Here is a 23,936-nt window from a genome sequence, read left to right as displayed (position 1 = left end):
ATATATATATATATACCCACACACTCCTAGTGTATTTTTTTCTATTTAAAGGTTTACTATATTCGCGAGGATACGTTGCCATATAGTTGATTGACACACCTGATCATACCAATCTGAATAACTTCTAATAAAAAAAAAAATCTCTGTGAAATGGAATATAACGTTTAAAAACAGCATTCTTTTTGTGTTCCCCATGTTCCCCTTAATCCCAGGCCAAAATAATAACAAAACAAAACTAAAATTGAGGTTATGTTTGAAATGTTTTAATTGTCATTTATAACTTCAACAGATAGATGTGGCGATAAATCAATATCGATAGATAACAAACTTACTCCGTAGGGACAGGCTCACCTTACTTTAGTTATAAAGAATATTTTATGAGAGTTAATTGATTTATTGCAATGTTTAATTCAATGTACAGTATAAGTACTGTTCAATTAGCTCAAGAATTATACTGTAACATAAAAAGCATTTTAAATGTACACTTTCCATGATCTGGTACTCATTAATTAAGATAATGCTATTTGTTAAAATTCAAAACAACTGACATTAGATGAGGCGATAAAAAGCAAAACTGATAGAGTACTATTTTCATCATAATGTTGTCATAAAGATGCCGGGTAATGTGAAAATACTACGAAAAATCTGTTCCATGCATAACTACATAATTGTCTAAATAGTCTAGAATAAAATTATTGAAGAAATTATAATGACCCACAATGACTTACAAGGAGACTATGGTAAATATGGTAACTATGGTAACTAAGGTAACTATAAATAAAACGTGAAACTGGAGTGGCTTCTCAATACCCTATGACTCTAAACTTGTTTCAAGAGATTTGCAGAAATGAAAATCTAGGACCATGAGATGTTTTCAGAAACACATCCCCACACAACCAGTATCTGACATTTTAAGAAGACAATAAGAACTTCATGACTGACTCCCTCATTAGTCTTCTTCAAATGCTGGCAACCCGATGTTGCAGTACTCCCAGCGAGTATCAGGGTCGGTTGTGTAGCACCAGGCAAAGTCCTCGCGGTCAGGGTTGCGGCAGTAGTTGTGGTTACCCAGGCCAGCATCAGGGTAGTTATCAGGAGTGCGAGAGTGACCATGGGGACTCTGGGAAGTCCATGCCTGGCAGTCGAGTCCGGTCCTTGTGGTAGAGACGTATCCCCGGTAATCGATGCCATTTGGTTCCTCATAGTACTCAGGATCTGGTTAGAGTGAGAAAAAGGGAGTATGTTTAATCATTGACAGATGGGTCATTCTCGCAAAAACGTCGCAATCCATGAAAATCGCGACTCAACCACCTTTTGGCCCACGTCCCCACTTCCACGCAAGAACAACAAAGATAGCACATGTAAAAGGGCTGCACACGGCGTCCACTTTCAGTGACCAGTAAATCTTTGACCGGAATGTAAATGCAGATTACAAATGATTTTGTTAGAGACGTGTTAACAGACTTGCTCACATCTTCAAGCCCAAGCCCGGGCCCAAGCCTCACTGGTCACCAGGCACATTGGCCCAGATTCTGAAGTCAGGTTTAACTTAGACCATGGTCTAACTCTGCGCTAAAATTATGGGAAGCCAAAAGTGTCAATTTTTTATGAGGTTCTATGTTTCTTATGTGATCTTTCTTGATTCATTGATGGGGAAGACAATCATCTATTTATACTTCCAAGACAATTATGAATGATTGAAGAGCCATATAAGCTGAAATATGATATCTCAACTGTTAGTGATTTATGTAACAATTGGCTATCCATACTTAAACCACAGCTTTAAACCCGAGTTTAAGTTAAACCCGACTTCAGAATACGGGCTTTTGTGTTCTAATGGCCCTCCGTCCACGTTATTGCTCAAACAAAATGTAGCAAGACCGTGCAAGATATGATAATAATGATTTTATTTGCATAGCTTTATAAATAAAACTATTATTATTATCATATCTTGCACAGCGCTTCATACGTTGGTTTCTAACCGCTTTACATTGCAATTATTATTACCCCGGTCATAGGATCTATAATATTTCCACACATTAAGTGCACCACTTCCAGTTAAATACACCAAAATATAGCGGAAAATAATAAAAACTTAGCATTCTTTGTCCTACATGCGTTATCACAATAACGATATTAAAATCAATTGATATTAAGTTTGCAATGAATATGAATATGACGTTGTCCCTTAGGTGGAACACTGAATTCTTTCCAGAGGTTACATATGTATTCTGATTTGCCTACTACTTTTCAGTGATAAGAAAGTAAGTAATATTGAGCCACTGGCGTAAATCCTGTCCGAGCAGCGGGGGAGGGGGGGGGGGGAGGTGGAGATGATATACGATTAAAATATTGTAATGGATTTGTTGAGATATTATATAATGAATTACAGTAAATATCAATATGCGAGCGAGGGAAGCGAGCGACCAAATTTTCAAAAGTTGGAAGACAGAATAATGACCAAAAACCATCTTTCAAGGGGTGAGTAATTATGGGAGAAATGGAGCTAGTGAGCGTACAGGGTGACCCGTGAAAAAGTTGCTTCAGTCGTTTTAAATGATGTGCATATATTACAAAGGATGAAAAAGGTCAATTATCAATAACTTAAAATTTAGAAGAAAATGAAAAAGAAATATAAAATGAATATTCATTAGGTGGGCTGATGATGTCACATCTCCACTTTCCGTTTTCTTATGTTATTACATAAAACCATAATTTTTTCATTATCTCATACTTGTGTGAATAATCTGTCTCCCTTATAATGAAATAAGTTGCAGCAATAAATATCTAATGCACTAAATCAGTTGTCAATCCAATTTTTCTAGTTCTTGGAGGAAAAAAATTGAATAAACCTAATTTTATATAATACAATACAAAAGAACAAGTGGAGATGTGACATCATCAGCCCACCTAATGAATATTCATGACGACTGTTTTCACAAAATATTGCTAAACTTTAAAATTCAATAACTTTGTTATTTGTTATCCGATTTTGATGAAATTTACGGCATTTTGCTCAGTGAATTATATTTTATTTATTAAGCTATTCATACTTTCAGCCCGGACCATCCCTTTAAACAGTCCATATTTTGTTCAATGAAAACTTATTTGCTCACTCCAGTTAAAGGCGAGATGAAAATAAAACAAAGGGATCATGATTATCGGGATTACGGGTGCTTTATAAAATGATTATAGACCATCGCAGGCCACAAAATAAACTTCCAAAAAAATGGAAATAGCACAATGATGCAAATTAAAAGAAAAAATTGCAGACAAAATGAATAATTTTAAGATTATATTTGAAAATAACATTTATAATTTGAACAAAACTCATATTTGAAATATTTATTAGATTGTTATAGAATTAATATGATTTAAAGTCTCCTGTAAACGAATAAAATTGTAAGTGTCTGGCTAATATTGCTGTTCTAATTTGCCTCTATGTTTAATTAACAGCATTGATTTGGTCAATTCCATCACTAAATCATCGCACACTTAACTTGAAGTATAGAGTATGCCTATATTTTTTGTGCACATTATCCCCCGCTTCCATAAATGCTAGGATATTATTCAAATGATGCTTCGATATTGGTTAATGATAAAAGTTGTAACCATATTATTTTAAAAGTCGATGATATCTTACAATTCATAAATGGACGTATTATAACCTTACTCTTCTGATGCAGGGGATATAACATTTTGCAGTATGCTAAACGTAGTGATTTGTTATGACCAAAATCTTGTAAGATAAGACTGAGCGCGGAGGAGCGGAGCGACCGTGCGAGAAATTTAGCACCTTTTTAGAATGCAAAATTGGGCAAATTTAAGCACTTTGACCGCATTTAAAGATGGTTCCACGCATGAACAGTAGTATTAATCATTTAATTAATGATTGTTTGAAAAAAAAAATTGTTTCTGTTTTGAAAACTTGGGGAGGGGGAGGTGATTGTACATGCCATCCCCCCTCGCCGAAAAGTGTGTGTGTGTTTGTGTGTGTGTGTGTGTAGGGCTATACTATATTGTTTTGAAAAAAAAATAGTTTCTGTCTTGAAAACTTGGGGAGGGGGAGGTGATTGTACATGCCACCCCCCTCGCTGAAAAGTGTGTGTGTGTGTGTGTGTGTGTGTGAGGGTGTGCGTGTGTGTGTGTGTGTGTGTGTGTGTTGGGGGGGGGGGTTGGCTGTATCACCCAATCCCCCAGGATTTTCACCCGTGTACTGACCCCATTTTTGCGGAAAAGGTGTTCTATGAATAGACATGAATATTCACTTACCTGTGCATTGTCGACTGAAATCACCAAGGGCACAATATTCCCATCGGCGATCGGGATCAGTAGTGTAACACCATGCAGTGAAAGCCCTGTCAGGGTTTCTGCAGTGGTTGTGGTTTCCAAGGCCTGCATCCGGGTAGTTGTCGGGTGTCCTGCTGTGTCCATGAGGGGTCTGAGATGTCCAAGACTGGCATGTTTTACCGGTCAGAGTTACAGATAAATCCCCTCTGTAGTTCGTCCCATTTGGATCATCCGTGCATGCCGCTATAAAATAACGATTATATTAATAATGAAAAATATATAAACTACTTGTCTTAAACATCACAGCGTAAGCGTTTCAGTCAAACAACCGCGGTGCGTCCCACCAAGAAGGAAACTAGTTTTCAGAGATATATTTCACAATCATTAAAGGACAAGTCCACCCCAACAAAAAGTTAATTTGAATAAAAAGAGAAAAATCCAACAAGCAAAACACTGAAAATTTCATCAAAATCGGATGTAAAATAAGAAAGTTATGACTTTTTAAAATTTCGCTTAATTAACAGTTATATTCACATCCTCGTCGGTATGCAAATTGGCAGACTGATGACGTCACCCACTCACTATTTCTTTTGTATTTTATTATATTAAATATGAAAAATTCTATTATTCTCCTCATTGTCATGTGAAACAAAATTGTATTCCTCCCTGAACATGTGGAGCTAAAATTATTTAACATTTATGGTTAAGTCAAGTTGGTCCTAATTGTCAAATCTGTAAAAATTGAAATATTGTATAATTCAAACAATAAAAACAAAAGAAATAGTGAGTGAAGAACATCATAGACTCCCTCATTTGCATATCGCTGAGTTGGGCATTCAACTGTTTTGTGAAAAATAAGCGAAATCTTAAAATGTCATAACTTTCTTATTTTACATCTGATTTCGATGAAATTTGCAGCATTATGTTTGTTGGATTTATCTCTATCGATTAAAATCAACAATTTTCTGGGGTGAACTTGACCTTTAAACATGTTTTTGCAAACTTGAGTATCAAATTGATACTCAAATTTGCAAATCCTTCACGCATGGCATATTACATACAATAAATACGAGGCATAGGAAACGATTTGCGCATAATCTCGCGTGTGAATCTGAATCCAATCTCATTTCAGGAATCAGTGAGAGATACTTCACGAAGAATACAAAAGTTTAAAAGACAAGTCCACCCCCAAAAAGTTTATTTGAATAAAAGAGGAAACATTAAACAAGCATAACACTGAAAATTTCATCAAAATCGGATGTAAAATGAAAAGTTACGGCATTTTTAAGTTTCGCTTAAATTCACAAAACATGTATGTGCACATCCTGGCCGGTAGGCAAATGAGGAGAATGATGACGCCATCCACTCACTATTTTCTTTGGTATTTTATTATATGAAATATGAAATATTCTTATTTTCTCCTCATTATCAAGTGAAACAAAGATTAATTCCTCCCTAAACATGTGCAATTACTATTTTATGATTCAGCCAAGTTGGCCCTTATTGTCAAATCTGTAAAAAATAAAATATTGCATGATTAAAACAATAAAAAAATAGAAATAGTGAGTGAAGGACATCGTCGACTCTCTCATTTGCAAGTCACTGAGATGTGCATATAACTATTTTGTGAACATGAAAAATACGCGAAAGTTTAAAATGTCATAACTTTCTTATTTTACATCCGAGTGAGATGAAATTGTCAGCATCATACTAGTTTGAATTTCTATATTGATTAAAATCCAAATTTTTCTGGGGTGGACTTGGCCAATGGTCGAATAAGCGCGGTCTTCCTATCATGAATAGTCTAGCTCTAGACGATTTCAATTCTGTGAATTATATTCTCCGTCGTATCTTACTATCCCGTGCGTAAGCTCAAGCCGAGTGAGCGCGCAAATCCGAGAACCTTTCCGCCCGAGATTTTTTATTTTTTATTTTTTTTTATTTTCTTTTTTTCGGGTGGACAGGTTCTCGGATCGAATCAAGATGGAAAGTGTGCTATACAAATCTCATGTATTGATTAATTAATTGATTCATTTATTTCCACACTTCATAAAAAGAACAATACAGAATAAAGATGGTATTACAAAATACAGTACAATATATTCCGATGCATAAAGAAAACATACACTACACAAAACAATAAACCAAAATCTGAACACTTCTTGAATCAGACAAGAAGAGAAACAGTTTATGTAAATGTGGGGATCATTTAAAAAGTTAAAAACTTATAACATAATCCCAATTTTGTCAATAAAAGTTTGAGTTTTGCAGAGAAAGACTAGAAGAAAAAAAATGTAATTGAGGTAACTTAGTCTAGGAAATTAAAGTTTTTGTAGAAGAAATGTTTTAAGTTTATATTTAAATACATTAAGGGACAGAGAACTTTTGACATCTTCATGGAGACTGTTCCAGAATACAGGACCATTATGAATATTGACTTTCGGGATAAGGATAATTTCCCACATGATACACGGTAATCAGATTTTTTTTCGAGTATCATAATTGTGAATATCATAATTTTTACAAAATAAAGAATCAAAATTTATTGGAAGTAATTTCTTATAGTATAAATACATAAAGATACCAAGATTGTAACTATATACTTTATACACAGGCAATATTTTAAACTTAAGAAAGAGTGGAGCAGTGTGAGCTCTGAAACCAGAATAAGATATCATTCTGATTACTCTTTTTTATAAAACTAAAGTTCTATATAATAAATATTTATTTGAAGACCCCCAAACAATAATTCCATAATTGAGATATGATACAATTAAAGTGTTATAAAGCATTAAGAGAATATTTTGTGGGACAAATTCACGTAATCTATTTAAAACACCTATATTTCTAGAAATGAGGGAGTTTATCTTGTTAACATGACTTTAACATTTTAAATTATCATCAATGTAAATTCCAAGAAATTTTACACTCTCCACCCTTTCTACTTCAGTATCATTAATATATAATTTAACAGATTGTTTTATCTACATTGTTTCTACTGATGATCATAAAATTTGTTTTCTGAATGTTCAAAGCTAAATTATTAATAGAGAACCATTCCTGTACTTTACTAAGTTCAATATTCATATTTTGTTGTAAATAACCTATGTCACTGTGGCTAAAAATATATTTGTGTCGTCAGCAAAAGGAACAAATTTTAATAAATTACAACAGAGATGAAGATCATTAACATATATAAGGAAAAGAAGAGGACCGAGGATTGATTTTTGATAAAGTATATGAATATTGTTAAAATATGTAATTAGCCTAGTATAAATACTTTTCTCCAGCATTTTGGAGAAACATGATAATAAGGAAATTGGTCTGTAATTTGAGAAAACATTTTTTGGACCAGATTTATATACAGGAATAACTTGTGATATTTTACAAATATCAGGAAATATACCTTCTTGAATACATAAATTGAAAATAAAGCATAATGGTTTACATGAAATATGAATTGTCCTTTTTACAACAACATTTTCAACACCATCAATTCCTCGGGCTTTTCCATTCTGTAAACAATTGGCAATGTTAATAATTTCCTTTTCTGTAATTGGTTTGAGAAATAAAGAACAAGGCAGTGTGTTTTTTTTAGGTAAAAACTATAATCAATATTACCTCTTGCAATGTTGTTTGTGATAGTCCAATATTGGTAAAATATTCGTTAAATGCAAGTGCAATGTCATTTTCATTTCTGATTTCTATTTCATTATTTCTAAAAACTAAGATAGGCCTAAAAAAGATTATTATTATCATTATTATTATAAGGGAGGGTGATGGATTTCTCTGTGTTTGTGTGTGTGTGTGTGTGAGAGAGAGAAAGTGAGAGAAGGAGAGAGAGCGAGGGAGAGAGAGGGGGGGGGGGGGGATGTAGAGTAAGAAGAGAGAGAAAACTGCTAATACTTACGAATGCTAGAAACAACCCCGACAACAGCAGCGAGTGCTAGAAGCAAGAACAGTCGGCCCATGTTCACTTTCGAAGTCAAAGAAGGACTGAAATTAAAACAAAATGCACATTTGTTAAAATAAAAGATTAATAACTATGGTATATTATTCTGTAGTGGCAGATGAAGAATTATTCCGATGATAGTCCTTCCCAGCTATAGCTATTCTATTGTTAGCTCTTGCATGTCTAGGCCCACTTTGGCTTTTAAAAATTCTTCAGAGGTAAAAATTCTCTCGTTTTGAGGCACATCTGAAGTCAAAATTAAAAAAGTACAGAAACATGGCAAGACAAAGGGAAGAAATTATATGACATTTTATAAAGTCAAAATTAATATTAATCTTAGAGACGCATTGAGACTCAAATCATTTTAAGGGGCAAGACAAAAAAATTGCTTGTGGTAGAGATGGTGGAATAGTGAAATCACTTACTCTGCTCGAAAAGATTTGTTGAAGATCTGTTGTTCGTCCAGTCTCGCAGTTCAAATGCCTGTCGAATCTTCGATGTGATTCTGGAAAGACAGGATGCCTTCATTTATAATGTTCGAATTAGAAGGCGACCCCATACAGTATACCAGGCTTGAATTTCATTGGTCGACGAAAAGACTGAAGCCATCCATATCAGAAACCAATCAAATGTTACCGTGTGTCTCATCGCTTATCTGATTGGTCCAAATTGTCGCCAAGCCCGGCCCATATTTCGAAGGACATGAACACCATCCTCTTGAAATGCAAAGCGAACGCCATGATTGGTTCGGACAACCACACTTAATTATCCTTCTAATGAAGAAAAAAGTCCAGTCCTAGACGTCCCTGGATAAACAAGTGCATATCAAGGGACTGCTTCATTAAAACCATCGTCAGTGATTTTTACTGAATAAGCCTGCTCTGAGTCAATATCATTCAGATGCAAAGATTTAAGTAGCTTAAAACAAAAAGACTAATTGTTTCAAGAGATGCATACCAGGCCAGCAAGACGTATCTGGTTGTTCTGATGGGAAGCTGACCTAGACATATTGATACAATCCTGGCGTGAGATTAGGGGGAGCCTTTGAAACCGAATTTGCCCTCATTATTCACTTTATTACCCCTCAAAGTGAGTCTGTGACATTTAAAATGCCCCCTTTCCCTTGTTTGATGCATGCTCACTCATCCATGAATGAACATATCGATTTTATTTTTGCACAGAATTTTGCCCGTAGGTTGATAAACATAACTGCCAAAGGACGTTGATATAGACTGCCTTGAAAAAAAGTTCCACCATATTGAATAAGGGGTCACTTATTCTTAAACATATGCACCCATAGTGTACACAATGTCTATAAGAGAAGAAGTCAAAATGTTAACAAAAATGAAATGAGAGTTGGTTTCATGGACGGTTTTTGTTACTTCTGATAACAATTTTTTCATGAAACCTCGCACATGGCTTCAGATTAACACTATCCAAAAGGCGCGCACAACAAAATAAGCATTCGATACCGCACAGAGTGGGCCAAGGCCTTACACTTTCTTTCTTTCAAGTGTGAGAAAGATCATTTGCATAATTTTTCGAATATTGTGTGCTCACTGAGGCATATGACATCGGGATTTTTTTCATAAAAATGAAATAAAATGAACTATGCAACGAGGTTTGTGACAGATATCCATAGTTAGCAATTGCATTTATTGCAATAACGTAAAAAAGAGCTTATCACATTTCACATGTTCATTCAAGCGTGACTGTTTAATCAAACGCATTTGAATCATTGAATCATGTTAATTGGTCATGAACACAACGAAAAAGGGTGAGAAAAGATCATGAACATAACGAAAAAGTGTGAGAAAGATCATTTCAGTTACCAAAATGCAACAATACTTGCCTATGATATTTGAAATTCGTACACAGCAAAAACTGTGGTGTTAACCGGTGTACATAGAGGACCACATCAGTTATTTTACACCGGTGTTTAATTGGTGATGTTAGTTTTACACCTATATGTGTTATTACAACACCTATGGTTGATACATTTACACTCTTTGGTGTTATGTTCAATCTCTAGGGTGTTATTTTAACACCTCAGGGTGTGGTCCTCTATTAACACCAATTGGTGTCAGTTTTAACACCACAGTTTTTACAGTGTATTTTTGGTTTTAATTAAATGTTCATTGATCATTGAAACGTTGGACATTGTTTAAGATACTCTTCCCCAAAATAAATGTCACCATATTCGATCATTTTTATCAATAAGAAATGAGTTAAAAAATCTAATTATAGCAAATTTTTAACTTGTGTTTATTCAACCGTGAAGTTAAGCCAAAAACTTGTATCGTCTCTTGGAAAGTACCTTTACAAGCCTTCTGACTATATTTTATGATGAGAATTTGGAATTCGTTCCAATAAAGTGGAATCAAAATCATGATATTTTGCTTGTGACTTTTGAAAAGTGACAATTTTGCCTTCTGGCGGTGCTCACTGAAGCATGACATAAAATACGTCCATAACATTTACTCAGAGGGTAGCCCATAAAATTACCTACACGCTCATGTAAAAATATATTAAAAACTCGCATCGGTTCGGTAATTATGGATGTTTGTTTATAGGGAGAACTTACTTTTTTGTTGTATATATATATATATATATATATATAAATATAAATGTGAGAAAGTTTCATGTACAAAAGCTTCGGAAACTCTTTTATTTTAAATACGTTTTGAAAGATCTATATGTATAAATATGTATACGCGCCTACCATTGCTCTCTCCTTTCATTTCTTTCGCAACATATTTAAATAAAAGAGTTGACAAAGCCGTTGTAAATATATAGTTTCTCATATATACATTCATGTATACACACACACACTTATATATATATATATTTTTTTTTTTTTCCGGTTCGATTCCCGGCAGAGACATTTTTTCGGCATCACCAATTTTTCCAAAAGGGTAGATAGCTCTGGGGAACCTTGATTTAAGCAACGCCTACCATTGTTCTCTTCATCCATTTCTTTCACACAATATTTAAATAAAAGAGTTGCCAAAGCTGTAGTACATGTATAACTTCACACATTTATATATATATATATATATATATATACATATACACACCCACACACTCCTAGTGTATTTTTAAAAGTATATTTAAAGGTTTTTTTTATATTTGCGAGGATACGTTGCCATATAGTTGATTGACACACCTGATCATACCAATCTGAGTAAATTCTAATTAAAAAAAAAATATCTATGAAATGGAATATAAACGTATAAAAACAGCATTTTTTTTGTGTTCACCATGTTCCCCATAATCCCAGGCCAAACTAATAACAAAACAAAACTAAAATCAAGGTTATGTTTGAAATGTTTTAATTGTCTCTTATAACTTCAACAGATAGATGTAGCGATTTAAAATAATTATTAGAAATCAATAGCGATAGAATATATATATATATATATATATATATATATATATATATATATAAAGAATATTCTATGAAAGTTAATTGGTTTGTTGCAATGTTTAATTCAATATACAGTATAAGTACTGTTTAATTAGCTCAGTAATTATACTGTAACATAAAAAGCATTTTAAATGTACACTTTCCACGATCTGCAACTCATTAAAGATGTCGGGTAATGTGAAAATACTACGAAAAATCTGTTCCATGCATAACGACATGATTGTCTAAATAGTCTACAATAAAATTTTTGATGAAATTGTAATGACTCACAATGACTTACAAGGAGACTATGGTAAATATGGTAACTATGGTAACTATTGTGACTAAGGTAACTATAAATAAAACGTGAAACTGGAGTGGCTTCTCAATACCCTATGACTAAACTTGTTTCAAGAGATTTGCAGAAATGAAAATCTATGATCATGAGATTTTTTCAGAAACACATCCCCACACACACTGAGACAATAAAACTCCATGACTGACTCCCTCATTAGTCTTAATCAAATGCAGGCAACCCGATGTTGCAGTAGTCCCAGCGAGTACCAGGGTTGGTTGTGTAGCACCAGACAAAGTCCACGTTGTCCGGGTTGCGGCAGTAGTTGTGGTTACCCAGGCCAGCGTTAGGGTAGTTATCAGGAGTGCGAGAGTGACCATGGGGACTCTGGGAAGTCCATGCCTGGCATTCGAGTCCGGTCCTTGTAGTAGAGACGTATCCCCGGTAATCGGTGCCACTTGGTTCCTCATAGTACTCAGGATCTGGTTAGAGTGAGAAAAAGGGAGTATGTTTAATCATTGACAGATAGGCCATTCTCGCGAACGTGTCGCAATTCATGAAAATCACGACTCGACCATCTTTTGGCCCACGTCCCCACTTCCACGCAAGAACAACAGAGATAAAACATGGAAAAGGGCTGCGCACGGCGTCCACTTTCAGTAACCAGTTTATCCTTCAATTCAATTCAATTCTTTATTCAATTTCCATTCAAAACACAATACAAAGTAATATAAAGAAATTAGGGGGGGGGGGAGGGGTCCACTAAAAAGCAAAGCTTGTAAAGTGTGGATCCTCCTTGAAAATGAAGAAAATATAGTCGACTTAGCAGGAGATCAAAGCAATATATTGACTTGAAAATGTATACCTATGGAAATACGATTAAAATATTGTAATGGATTTGTTGAGATATTAAATAATGAATTACAGTAAATATCAATATGCGAGCGACTAAATTTTCAAAAGTTGGAAGACAGAATAATGACCAAAACCATCTTTCAAGAGGTGAGTAATTATGGGAGAAATGCAGCGAGTGAGCTAGTGGTTGATCCTTGAAAAAGTTGCTTAAGGTGTTTTAAATGATGTGCATATATTACAAAGGATGATAAAGGTAAATTATCAATAACTTAAACTTTAGAAGAAAATGAAAAAGAAATATAAAATAAGTATTAAACAGTCCATATTTTGTTTAATGAAAACCCATTTGCTCTCTCTGGTTAAAGGCGAGATGAATAGTAGTATTAATCATTAAACTGTTTAAAAAAAATAAAACTGTTTCTGTCTTGAAAACTTGGGGGGGGGGGGGGAGGTGATTGTACATGCTATCCCCCTCGCCGAAAAGTGTGGGGCTATATCCCCCATCCCCCGGGATTTTCGCCCGTGTACTGAGCCCATTTTTGCGGAAAAAGTGTTCTATGAATAGACATTAATTTTCACTTACCTGTGCATTGTCGACTGAAATCACCAAGGGCACAGTATTCCCATCGGCGATCGGGATCAGTAGTGTAACACCATGCAGTGAAAGCCCTGTCAGGGTTTCTGCAGTGGTTGTGGTTTCCAAGGCCTGCATCCGGGTAGTTGTCGGGTGTCTTGCTGTGTCCATGAGGGGTCTGAGATGTCCACGATTGGCATGTTTTACCGCTCAGAGTTACAGATAAATCCCCTCTGTAGTTCGTCCCATTTGGATCATCCGTGCATGCCGCTATAAAATAACGATAATATTGATACTGAAAAATACATAAACTACTTGTCTTAAACATCACAGCGTAAGCGTTTCAGTCAAACAACTGCGGTGCGTCCCACCAAGAAGGAAACTCTTTTTCAGAGATATATTTCAAAATCATTAAACATGTTTTTGCTATAAATTTGATACTCAAATTTGCAAATCCTTCACGCATGGCAAATTACAAACAATAAATACGAGGCATATCAGAAACGACTTGCGCAGAATCTCGCGTGTGAATCTGAATCCAATCTCATTTAAGGAATCAGTGAGAGAAACTTCACGAAAAATACAAAAGTTTAAAAGACAAGTCCACCCCCAACAAAATTTGATTTGAATAAAACGGGAAACATTAAACAAGCATAACACTGAAAATGTCATCAAAATCGGAAGTAAAATAAAAAAGTTATGGCATTTTTAAGTTTCGCTTAAATTCACAAAACAGATATGTGCACTTCCGGGCTGACCATGCAAAAAATCACAATCATTTGGTCATTTTTACATTTTTGAAAAAAAAAGTGGGGGGGGGGGGGGGGGGCTGAAGCTCCCTAGCTTCCCCCCGCTTCCGCGGCCCCTGGAATAAGCGCGGTATTCGTTTCACGAAAAGTCTATTTCTAGACGATTTCAATTCAGTGAATTATATTCTCCGTCGTACCGTTCTATCCCGTGCGTATGCTCAAGCTGAGTGAGCGCGCAAATCCGAGAACCTGTCCGCCCTGTCGGCCGGACTGGTTCTCGGATCTTAAGGCCCCCACACAGCTAACAGCATTGCCTGAAATATGCCTGGCGAGGCTGACGAAACGCATTTTTTTACAAAATCGTTTTCAAAGGTAACTGATAGTAAATCATATTCACCCTTCGTGTTTGGGTTCGTGCACCTTCTGAACTAACAGCTGCGATTATTCAGATTCGCGCGGAAATTTTGAACATGTTTAAAATTTCCCGACGAATTGAAAAATCGTTGGTCATCAGTTTGAATTCGCATCTCTTATTTAGTCTGCGGGAATCGTTCGTTTATCATGTTCATGGTTCGTGTGTAATTATCGCGCATAGACCCTCATCGCGCTTTTGTCCAAGTGGACCGATCTCGAAAGAACCCTTAACTATGTTAACGAAGTATTAAACGCGATGACACAAACATACAAGAACGCCCGATCCATTCCCTCGTCTCCGTTTCTAATCGCACGCCATATCAAACCATTGCTCACTGTTCGTTCGTCTTCCCTTCGCTCGCCTTCGGACATGTCGGATGCAATTTACTTAAAGAGGTGAACCGAAAAATCGATATCCTTCGTATGTCATATTTATCCTTAGCTTACCGTTCGATGATACAACTTGACAATAGTTACTGATCGCATGATTTGACGTAAATTTTATTTGAATTCGTTGGAGTCGCGTGCATTTTTTCCATTCGTCACCCTTCGTCCGCCTACATTCGGGCAGATGTGAGGGGGCTTTAATCAAGATGAAAAGTGCGCTATACAAATACCATGTTTTATTATTATTATTATTATTATTATTCTTCTTCTTCTTCTTCTTCTTCTTCTTCTTCTTCTTATTATTATTATAAAGGGAAGGTGATAGATTTCTGTGTGTGTGTGTATGTGTGTATGTGTGAGTGAGAGAAGGAGAAAGAGAGAGGAAGGAATAAGAGAGAGAAAACTGCTAATACTTACGAATGCTAGAAACAACCCCGACAACAGCAGCGAGTGCTAGAAGCAAGAACAGTCGGCCCATGTTCACTTTCGAAGTCAAAGAAGGACTGAAATTAAAACAAAATGCACATTTGTTAAAATCAAAGATTAATAACTATGGTATATTATTCTGCAGTGGCAGATGAAGAATTATTCCGATGATAGTCCTTCCCAGCTATTTCTATTTTATTGTTAGCTCTTGCATGTCTAGGTCCACTTTGGCTTTTAAAAATTCTTCAGAGGTAAAAATTCTCTCGTTTTGAGGCCCATCTGAAGTCAAAATTAAAAAAGTACAGAAACATGGCAAGACAAAGGGAAGAAATTATATGACATTTTATAAAGTCAAAATTAATATTAATCTTAGAGACGCATTGAGACTCATATCATTTTTAAGGGGCAAGACAATAATAAAAAAATATTTTCTTGTGGTAGAGATGGTTGAATAGTGAAATCACTTACTCTGCTCGAAAAGATTTGTTGAAGATCTGTTGTTCGCCCAGTCTCGCAGTTCAAATGCCTGTCGAATCTTCGATGTGATTCTGGAAAGACAGGATGCCTACATTTATAATGTTCGAATTAGAAGGCGACCCCATACAGTATACCAGGCTTGAATTTCATTGGTCGACGAAAAGACTGAAGCCATCCATATCAGAAACCAATCAAATGTTACCGTGTGTCTCATCGCTTATCTGATTGGTCCAAATTGAACGCCATGATTGGTTCGGACAACCACACTTAATTATCCTTCTAATGAAGAAAAAAGTCCAGTCCTAGACGTCCCTGGATAAACAAGTACATATCAAGGGACTGCTTGATTAAAACCATCGTCAGTGATTTTTACTGAAAAAAGCCTGCTCTGAGTCAATATCATTTAGATGCAAATATTTCAGTAGCTTAAAACAAAAAGACTAATTGTTTCAAGAGATGCATACCAGGCCAACGAGACGTATCTGGTTGTTCTGATGGGAATCTGACCTAGACATATTGATACAATCCTGGCGAGAGATTAGGGGGAGCCTTTGAAACCGAATTTGCCCCCATTATTCACTTTATTACCACTCAAAGTGAGTCTGTGACATTTAAAATGTCCCCTTTCCCACTTTGATGCATGCTCACTAATCCATGAATAAACATATCGATTTTATTTTTGCACAGAATTTTGCCCGTAGGTTGATAAACATAACTGCCAAATCACGTTGATATAGACAGCCTTGAAAAAAAGTTCCACCATATTGAATAAGGGGTCACTTATTCTTAAACATATGCACCCATAGTGTACACAATGTCTATGAGAGAAGAAGTCAAAATTAAAAAAAAAATGAAATGAGGGTTGGTTTCATGGACGGTTTTTGTTACTTCTGAGAACAAATTTTTCATGAAACTTCGCACATGGCTTCAGATTAACACTATCCAAAAGGGGCGCACAACAAAATAATCATTCGATACCGCACAGAGTGGGCCAAGGCCTTAAACTTTCTTCTCATTTGCATAATTTTCGAATATTGTGTGCTCACTGAGGCATTAGACATCGGGATTTCTTTATAAAAAATGAAATCAATTTTGATTTTGATTTTGATGAAATCAAATGAACTATGCAACGAGGTTTGTGACAGATATCCATAGTTAGCAATTGCATTTATTCCAATAACGTAAAAAAGAGCTAATCACATTTCACATGTTCATTCAAGCGTGACTGTTTAATTAAACGCATTTGAATCATTGAATCATGTTAATTGGTCATGAACATAACGAAAAAGGGTGAGAAAAGATCATGAACACAACGAAAAAGGGTGAGAAAAGATCATGAACATAACGAAAAAGGGTGAGAAAGATCATTTCAGGTACCAAAATGAAACAATACTTGCCTATGATATTTGAAATTCGTATTTTTGGTTTTCATTAAATGTTCATTGATCCGTGAAACGTTGAATATTGTTTAAGATACTCTTCCCCAAAATAAATGTCATCATATTCGATCATTTTTATCGATAAGAAATGAGTACAAAAAATCAAATTATAGCAAATTTTAACTTGTGTTTATTCAACCGTGAAGTTAAGCCAAAAACTTGTATCGTCTCTTGGAAAGTACCTTTACAAGCCTTCTGTCTATTTTTTATGATGAGAATGTGGAATTCGTTCCAATAAAGTGGAATCAAAATCATGATATTTTGCTTGTGACTTTTGAAAAGTGACAATTTTGCCTTCTGGCGGTGCTCACTGAAGCATGACATAAAATACGTCCATAACATTTACTCAGAGGGTAGCCCATTAAATTACCTACACGCTCATGTAAAAATATATTAAAAACTCGCATCGGTTCGGTAATTATGGATGTTTATTTATAGGGGGACTTACTTTTTTTGTTGTGTGTATATATATATATATATATTTATATATATACAAATATAAATGTGAGAAAGTTTCATGTACAAAAGCTTCGGAAACTCTTTTATTTTAAATACGTTTTGAAAGATCTATATGTATAAATATGTATACGCGCCTACCATTGCTCTCTCCATTCATTTCTTTCGCAACATATTTAAATAAAAGAGTTTACAAAGCCGTTGTAAATACATAGTTTCTCATATATACATTCATGTATACACACAAACACACACACACACACACATATATATATATATATATATATATCTGACGGTCAATTGGATCGGGGTCGCCCTAGCCACTAACCCGTCTCTGTGGTCTAGTGGTTAGGGCACCGGCGTTCAAAGCTGGGGGCCCGGGTTCGATTCCCGGCAGAGACATTTTTTCGGCATCACCAATTTTTCCAAAAAGGGTAGATAGCTCTGGGGAACCTTGATTTAAGCTACGCCTACCATTGTTCTCTTCATCCATTTCTTTCACACAATATTTAAATATAAAAGAGTTGCCAAAGCTGTAGTACACGTATAACTTCACACACACATATATATATATATATATAAATACACCCACACACTCCTCGTGTATTTTTAAAGTATATTTAAAGATTTTTTTAATATTCGCGAGGATATTCGCGAGGATACGTTGCCATATAGTTGATTGACACACCTGATCATACCAATCTGAGTAAATAAAAAAAAAAAAATCTCTGTGAAATGGAATATATACGTATAAAATCAGCATTCTTTTTGTGTTCCCCATAATCCCAGGCCAAACTAATAACAAAACAAAACTAAAATCAAGGTTATGTTTGAAATGTTTTAATTGTCTTTTATAACTTCAACAGATAGGTGTGGCGATTTAAAATAATTATTAGAAATCAATAGCGATAGATAACAAACTTACTCCGTAGGGACAGGCCCACATTAATTTAGTTATAAAGAATATTCTATGAAAGTTAATTGGTTATTGCAATGTTTAATTCAATGTACAGTATAAGTACTGTTCAATTAGCTCAATAATTAGACTGTAACATAAAAAGCATTTTAAATGTACACTTTCCACGATCTGCAACTCATTACAGATGTCGGGTAATGTGAAAATACTACGAAAAATCTGTTCCATGCATAACTACATGATTGTCTAAATAATCTACAATACAATTTTTGATGAAATTGTAATGACCCACAATGACTTACAAGGAGACTATGGTAAAAATGGTAACTATGGTAACTATGGTAACTAAGGTAACTATAAATAAAACGTGAAATGGAGTGTCTTCTCAATACCCTATGACTCTAAACTTGTTTCAAGAGATTTGCAGAAATGAAAATCTATTATCATGACATTTTTTTTTAAACATATCCCCACACACCGAGTATCTGGCATTTTACGAAGACAATAAAACTCCATGACTGACTCCCTCACTAGTCTTAATCAAATGCTGGCAACCCGATGTTGCAGTAGTCCCAGCGAGTACCAGGGTTGGTTGTGTAGCACCAGACAAAGTCCACGTTGTCCGGGTTGCGGCAGTAGTTGTGGTTACCCAGGCCAGCGTTAGGGTAGTTATCAGGAGTGCGAGAGTGACCATGGGGACTCTGGGAAGTCCATGCCTGGCATTCGAGTCCGGTCCTTGTGGTAGAGACGTATCCCCGGTAATCGGTGCCACTGGGTTCCTCATAGTACTCAGGATCTGGTTAGAGTGAAAAAAGGGAGTATGTTTAATCATTTAATCATTCTCGCGAACATGTCGCAATTCATGAAAATCACGACTCGACCATCTTTTGGCCTACGTCCCCACTTCCACGCAAGAACAACAGAGATAAAACATGGAAAAGGGCTGCGCACGGCGTCCACTTTCAGTAACCAGTTTATCCTTCAATTCAATTCAATTCAATTCTTTATTCAATTTCCATTCAAAACATAATACAAAGTAATATAAAGAAACAAGGGGGGGGGGGGTCCACTAAAAAGCAAAGCTTGTAAAGTGTGGATCCTCCTTGGAAATGAAGAAAATATAGTCGACTTAGCAGGAGATCAAAGCAATATATTGACTTGAAAATGTATACCTATGTAAATACGATTAAAATATTGTAATGGATTTGTTGAGATATTAAATAATGAATTACAGTAAATATCAATATGCGAGCGACCAAATTTTCAAAAGTTGGAAGACAGAATAATGACCAAAACCATCTTTCAAGAGGTGAGTAATTATGGGAGAAATGCAGCGAGTGAGCTAGTGGTTGATCCTTGAAAAAGTTTTAAATGATGTGCATATATTACAAAGGATGATAAAGGTAAATTATCAATAACTTAAACTTTAGAAGAAAATGAAAAAGAAATATAAAATAAGTATTAATCAGTCCATATTTTGTTTAATGAAAACCCATTTGCTCTCTCTGGTTAAAGGCGAGATGAATAGTAGTATTAATCATTAAACTGTTTCTGTCTTGAAAACTTGGGGGGGGGGGGAGGTGATTGTACATGCTACCCCCCTCGCCGAAAAGTGTGGGGCTATATCCCCCATCCCCCGGGATTTTCGCCCGTGTATTGAGCACATTTTTGCGGAAAAGGTGTTCGATGAATAGACATGAATATTCACTTACCTGTGCATTGTCGACTGAAATCACCAAGGGCACAATATTCCCATCGGCGATCGGGATCAGTAGTGTAACACCATGCAGTGAAGGCCCTGTCAGGGTTTCTGCAGTGGTTGTGGTTTCCAAGGCCTGCATCCGGGTAGTTGTCGGGTGTCCTGCTGTGTCCATGAGGGGTCTGAGATGTCCACGATTGGCATGTTTTACCGCTCAGAGTTACAGATAAATCCCCTCTGTAGTTCGTCCCATTTGGATCATCCGTGCATGCCGCTATAAAATAACGATAATATTGATAATGAAAAATATATAAACTACTTGTCTTAAACATGACAGCGTAAGCGTTTCAGTCAAACAACTGCGGTGCGTCCCACCAAGAAGGAAACCCGTTTTCATAGATATATTTCACAATCATTTAACATGTTTTTGCAAATTTGAGTATCAAATTGATACTCAAATTTGCAAATCCTTCACGCATGGCAAATTACAAACAATAAATACGAGGCATATCAGAAACGACTTGCGCAGAATCTCGCGTGTGAATCTGAATCCAATCTCATTTCAGGAATCAGTGAGAGAAACTTCACGAATAATACAAAAAAAAAAATGTTTAAAAGACAAGTCTACCCGAACAAAAAGTTGATTTGAATAAAACGGGAAACATTAAACAAGCATAACACTGATTATTTCATCAAAATCGGAAGTAAAATAAAAAAGTTATGGCAGTTTTAAGTTTCGCTTAAATTCACAAAACAGGTATGTGCACTTCCTGGCTGGTATGCAAATGTGGAGAATGATGACGCCATCCACTCACTATTTTCTTTTGTATTTGATTATATGAAATATGAAATATTTTCATTTTCTCCTCATTATCAAGTGAAACAGAGATTAATTCCTCCCTGAACATGTGTAATTACTACTATATGATTCAGTCAAGTTGGCCCTTATTGTCAAATCTGTAAAAAATAAAATATAATATAATAAAAAAAAAAAAAAAAATAGTGAGTGTCGGACATCGTCGGCTGTCTCATTTGCATGTCACTTAGATGTCATATAACTGTTTTGTGAAAATATACGCGAAAATTTAAAAGTCATAACTTTCTTATTTTACATCTATGTGTGATGAAATTTTCAGCATTATGCTAGTTTGATTTTTCTCTATTGATTAAAATCCACATTATTCTGGGGGTGGAGTTGGCCAATGGTCGAATACAGGGGCAGCGGAACGGTTTTCAACGGGGGGGGGGGGGGGGGGCTGACCATGCAAAAAATCACAATCATTTGGTCATTTTTACATTTTTTTACACGGTTTTTCAAAAAAAAAGTGGGGGGGGGGGGCTGAAGCCCCCTAGCTCCCCCCCGCTTCCGCGGCCCCTGGAATAAGCGCGGTATTCGTTTCACGAAAAGTCTATTTCTAGACGATTTCAATTCAGTGAATTCTATTCTCCGTCGTTTCGTACTATCCCGTGCGTATGCTCAAGCTGAGTGAGCGCGCAAATCCGAGAACCTGTCCGCCCTGTCGGCCGGACTGGTTCTCGGATCTTAAGGCCCCCACACAGCTAACAGCATTGCCTGAAATATGCCTGGCGAGGCAGACGAAACGCATTTTTTTTTACAAAATCGTTTTCAAAGGTAACTGATAGTAAATCATATTCACCCTTCGTGTTTGGGTTCGTACACCTTCTGAACTAACAGCTGCGATTATTCAGATTCGCGCGGAAATTTTGAACATGTTTAAAATTTCCCGACGAATTGAAAAATCGTGGGTCATCTGTTTTAATTCGCATCTCTTATTTAGTCTGCGGGAATCGTTCGTTTATCATGTTCATGGTTCGTGTGTAATTATCGCGCATAGACCCTCATCGCGCTTTTGTCCAAGTGGACCGATCTCGAAAGAAGTCTTAACTATGTTAACGAAGTAACGCGATGACACAAACGTACAAGAACGCCCGATCCATTCCCTCGTCTCCGTTTCTAATCGCACGCCATATCAAACCATTGCTCACTGTTCGTTCGTCTTCCCTTCGCTCGCCTTCGGACATGTCGGATGCAATTTACTTAAAGAGGTGAACCGAAAAATCGATATCCTTCGCATGTCATATTTATCCTTAGCTTACCGTTCGGTGATAAAACTTGACAATGGTTACTGATCGCATGATTTGACGTAAATTTTATTTGAATTCGTTGGAGTCGCGTGCATTTCGTGCATTTTTTCCATTCGTCACCCTTCGTCCGCCTACATTCGGGCAGATGTGAGGGGGCTTTAATCAAGATGAAAAGTGCGCTATACAAATACCATGTTTTATTATTATTATTATTATTATTATTATTATTATTATTGTTATTATTATTATTATTATTATTATTATTCTTCTTCTTCTTCTTCTTCTTCTTCTTCTTCTTCTTCTTATTATTATTATAAAGGGAAGGTGATGGATTTCTGTGTGTGTGTGTGTGTGTGTATGTGTGAGTAAGAGAAGGAAAAAGGGAGAGGGAGGAAGAAGAAAGAGAAAACTGCTAATACTTACGAAGGCTAGAAACAACCCCGACAACTGCAGCGAGTGCTAGAAGCAAGAACAGTCGGCCCATGTTCACGTTCGAAGTCAAAGAAGGACTGAAATTAAAACAAAATGCACATTTGTTAAAATCAAAGATTAATAACTGTGGTATATTATTCTGTAGTGACAGAAGAAAAATTATTCCAATGATAAACAAGTAGTCCTTCTCAGCTATTTTTATTTGTTAGCTCCTAGCTCTTGCTTGTCTAGGCCGACTATGACTTAAGAGGTAAAAATCCTCTCTTTTTGAGGCCCATCTGAAGTCAAAATAAAAAAATTACAGAAACTTGGCAAAACAGAAGGAAGAAATTATACGGCATTAAAGTCACAATTAATCTTAGAGACGCATTGAGACTCATCATTTTTAAGGGGCAAGAAAAAAAAATTGCTTGTGGTAGAGATGGTGGAATAGTGAAATGACTTACTCTGCTCGAAAAGATTTGTTGAAGATCTGTTGTTCGCCCAGTCTCGCAGTTCAAATGCCTGTCGAATCTTCGATGTGATTCTGGAAAGACAAGATGCCTACATTTATAATGTTCGAATTAGAAGGCGACCCCATACAGTATACCAGGCTTGAATTTCATTGGTCGACGAAAAGACTGAAGCCATCCATATCAGAAGCCAATCACATGTTACCGTGTGTCTCATCGCTTATCTGATTGGTCCAAATTGTCGCCAAGCCCGGCCCATATTTCGAAGGACATGAAAACCATCCTCTTGAAATGCAAAGCGAACGCCATGATTGGTTGGGACAAAGAGTGAAACCACACTTAATTATAGCCTTCTAATGAAGAAAAAAGATCCATTCCTAGAGGTTCCTGGATAAACAAGTGCATATCAAGTGACCGCTTCATTAAAACCGTGGTCAGTGATTTTCAATGAAAAACCTGTTCTGGTTCAATCATTCAGATGCATAGATTTCAGAATTTTGAAACAATAGTCAATGAAAAGACTATTTGTTTCAAGACAGTGGCGTACCGTGGGTCACGGATTTTTTTTGGGGGGCACCAGCAAAAATTTGAGTCACTTCGTGAGCGCGCGA

At 36.0% G+C, this 23,936-nt stretch overlaps 1 protein-coding gene across 1 annotated transcript; it reads right to left on the bottom strand.

Moving 5' to 3' along the window:
* Window positions 1-857: 857 nt before the first annotated feature.
* On the bottom strand, window positions 858-23,409 carry LOC129258965 (apolipoprotein(a)-like). Its single transcript, XM_064098997.1, has 12 exons — window positions 23,320-23,409; window positions 22,865-22,950; window positions 20,349-20,609; window positions 19,185-19,432; window positions 18,409-18,422; window positions 15,340-15,425; window positions 13,382-13,642; window positions 12,178-12,425; window positions 9,110-9,123; window positions 8,201-8,286; window positions 4,273-4,533; window positions 858-1,215 (listed from the first exon to the last, which is right to left on the bottom strand). Exons 2-12 carry the CDS (start codon window positions 22,923-22,925, stop codon window positions 950-952), a joined length of 1,806 nt encoding a protein of 601 aa, XP_063955067.1. The 5' UTR covers window positions 22,926-22,950; window positions 23,320-23,409; the 3' UTR covers window positions 858-949.
* Between the last annotated feature and the right edge of the window lie 527 nt (window positions 23,410-23,936).

Source organism: Lytechinus pictus, chromosome 4 (genome assembly GCF_037042905.1).
Source record: "Lytechinus pictus isolate F3 Inbred chromosome 4, Lp3.0, whole genome shotgun sequence".
NCBI lineage: Eukaryota > Metazoa > Echinodermata > Echinoidea > Temnopleuroida > Toxopneustidae > Lytechinus > Lytechinus pictus.
Note: the sequence above shows the minus strand (reverse complement) of the source record. Positions and strands in the feature narration are given on the sequence as shown.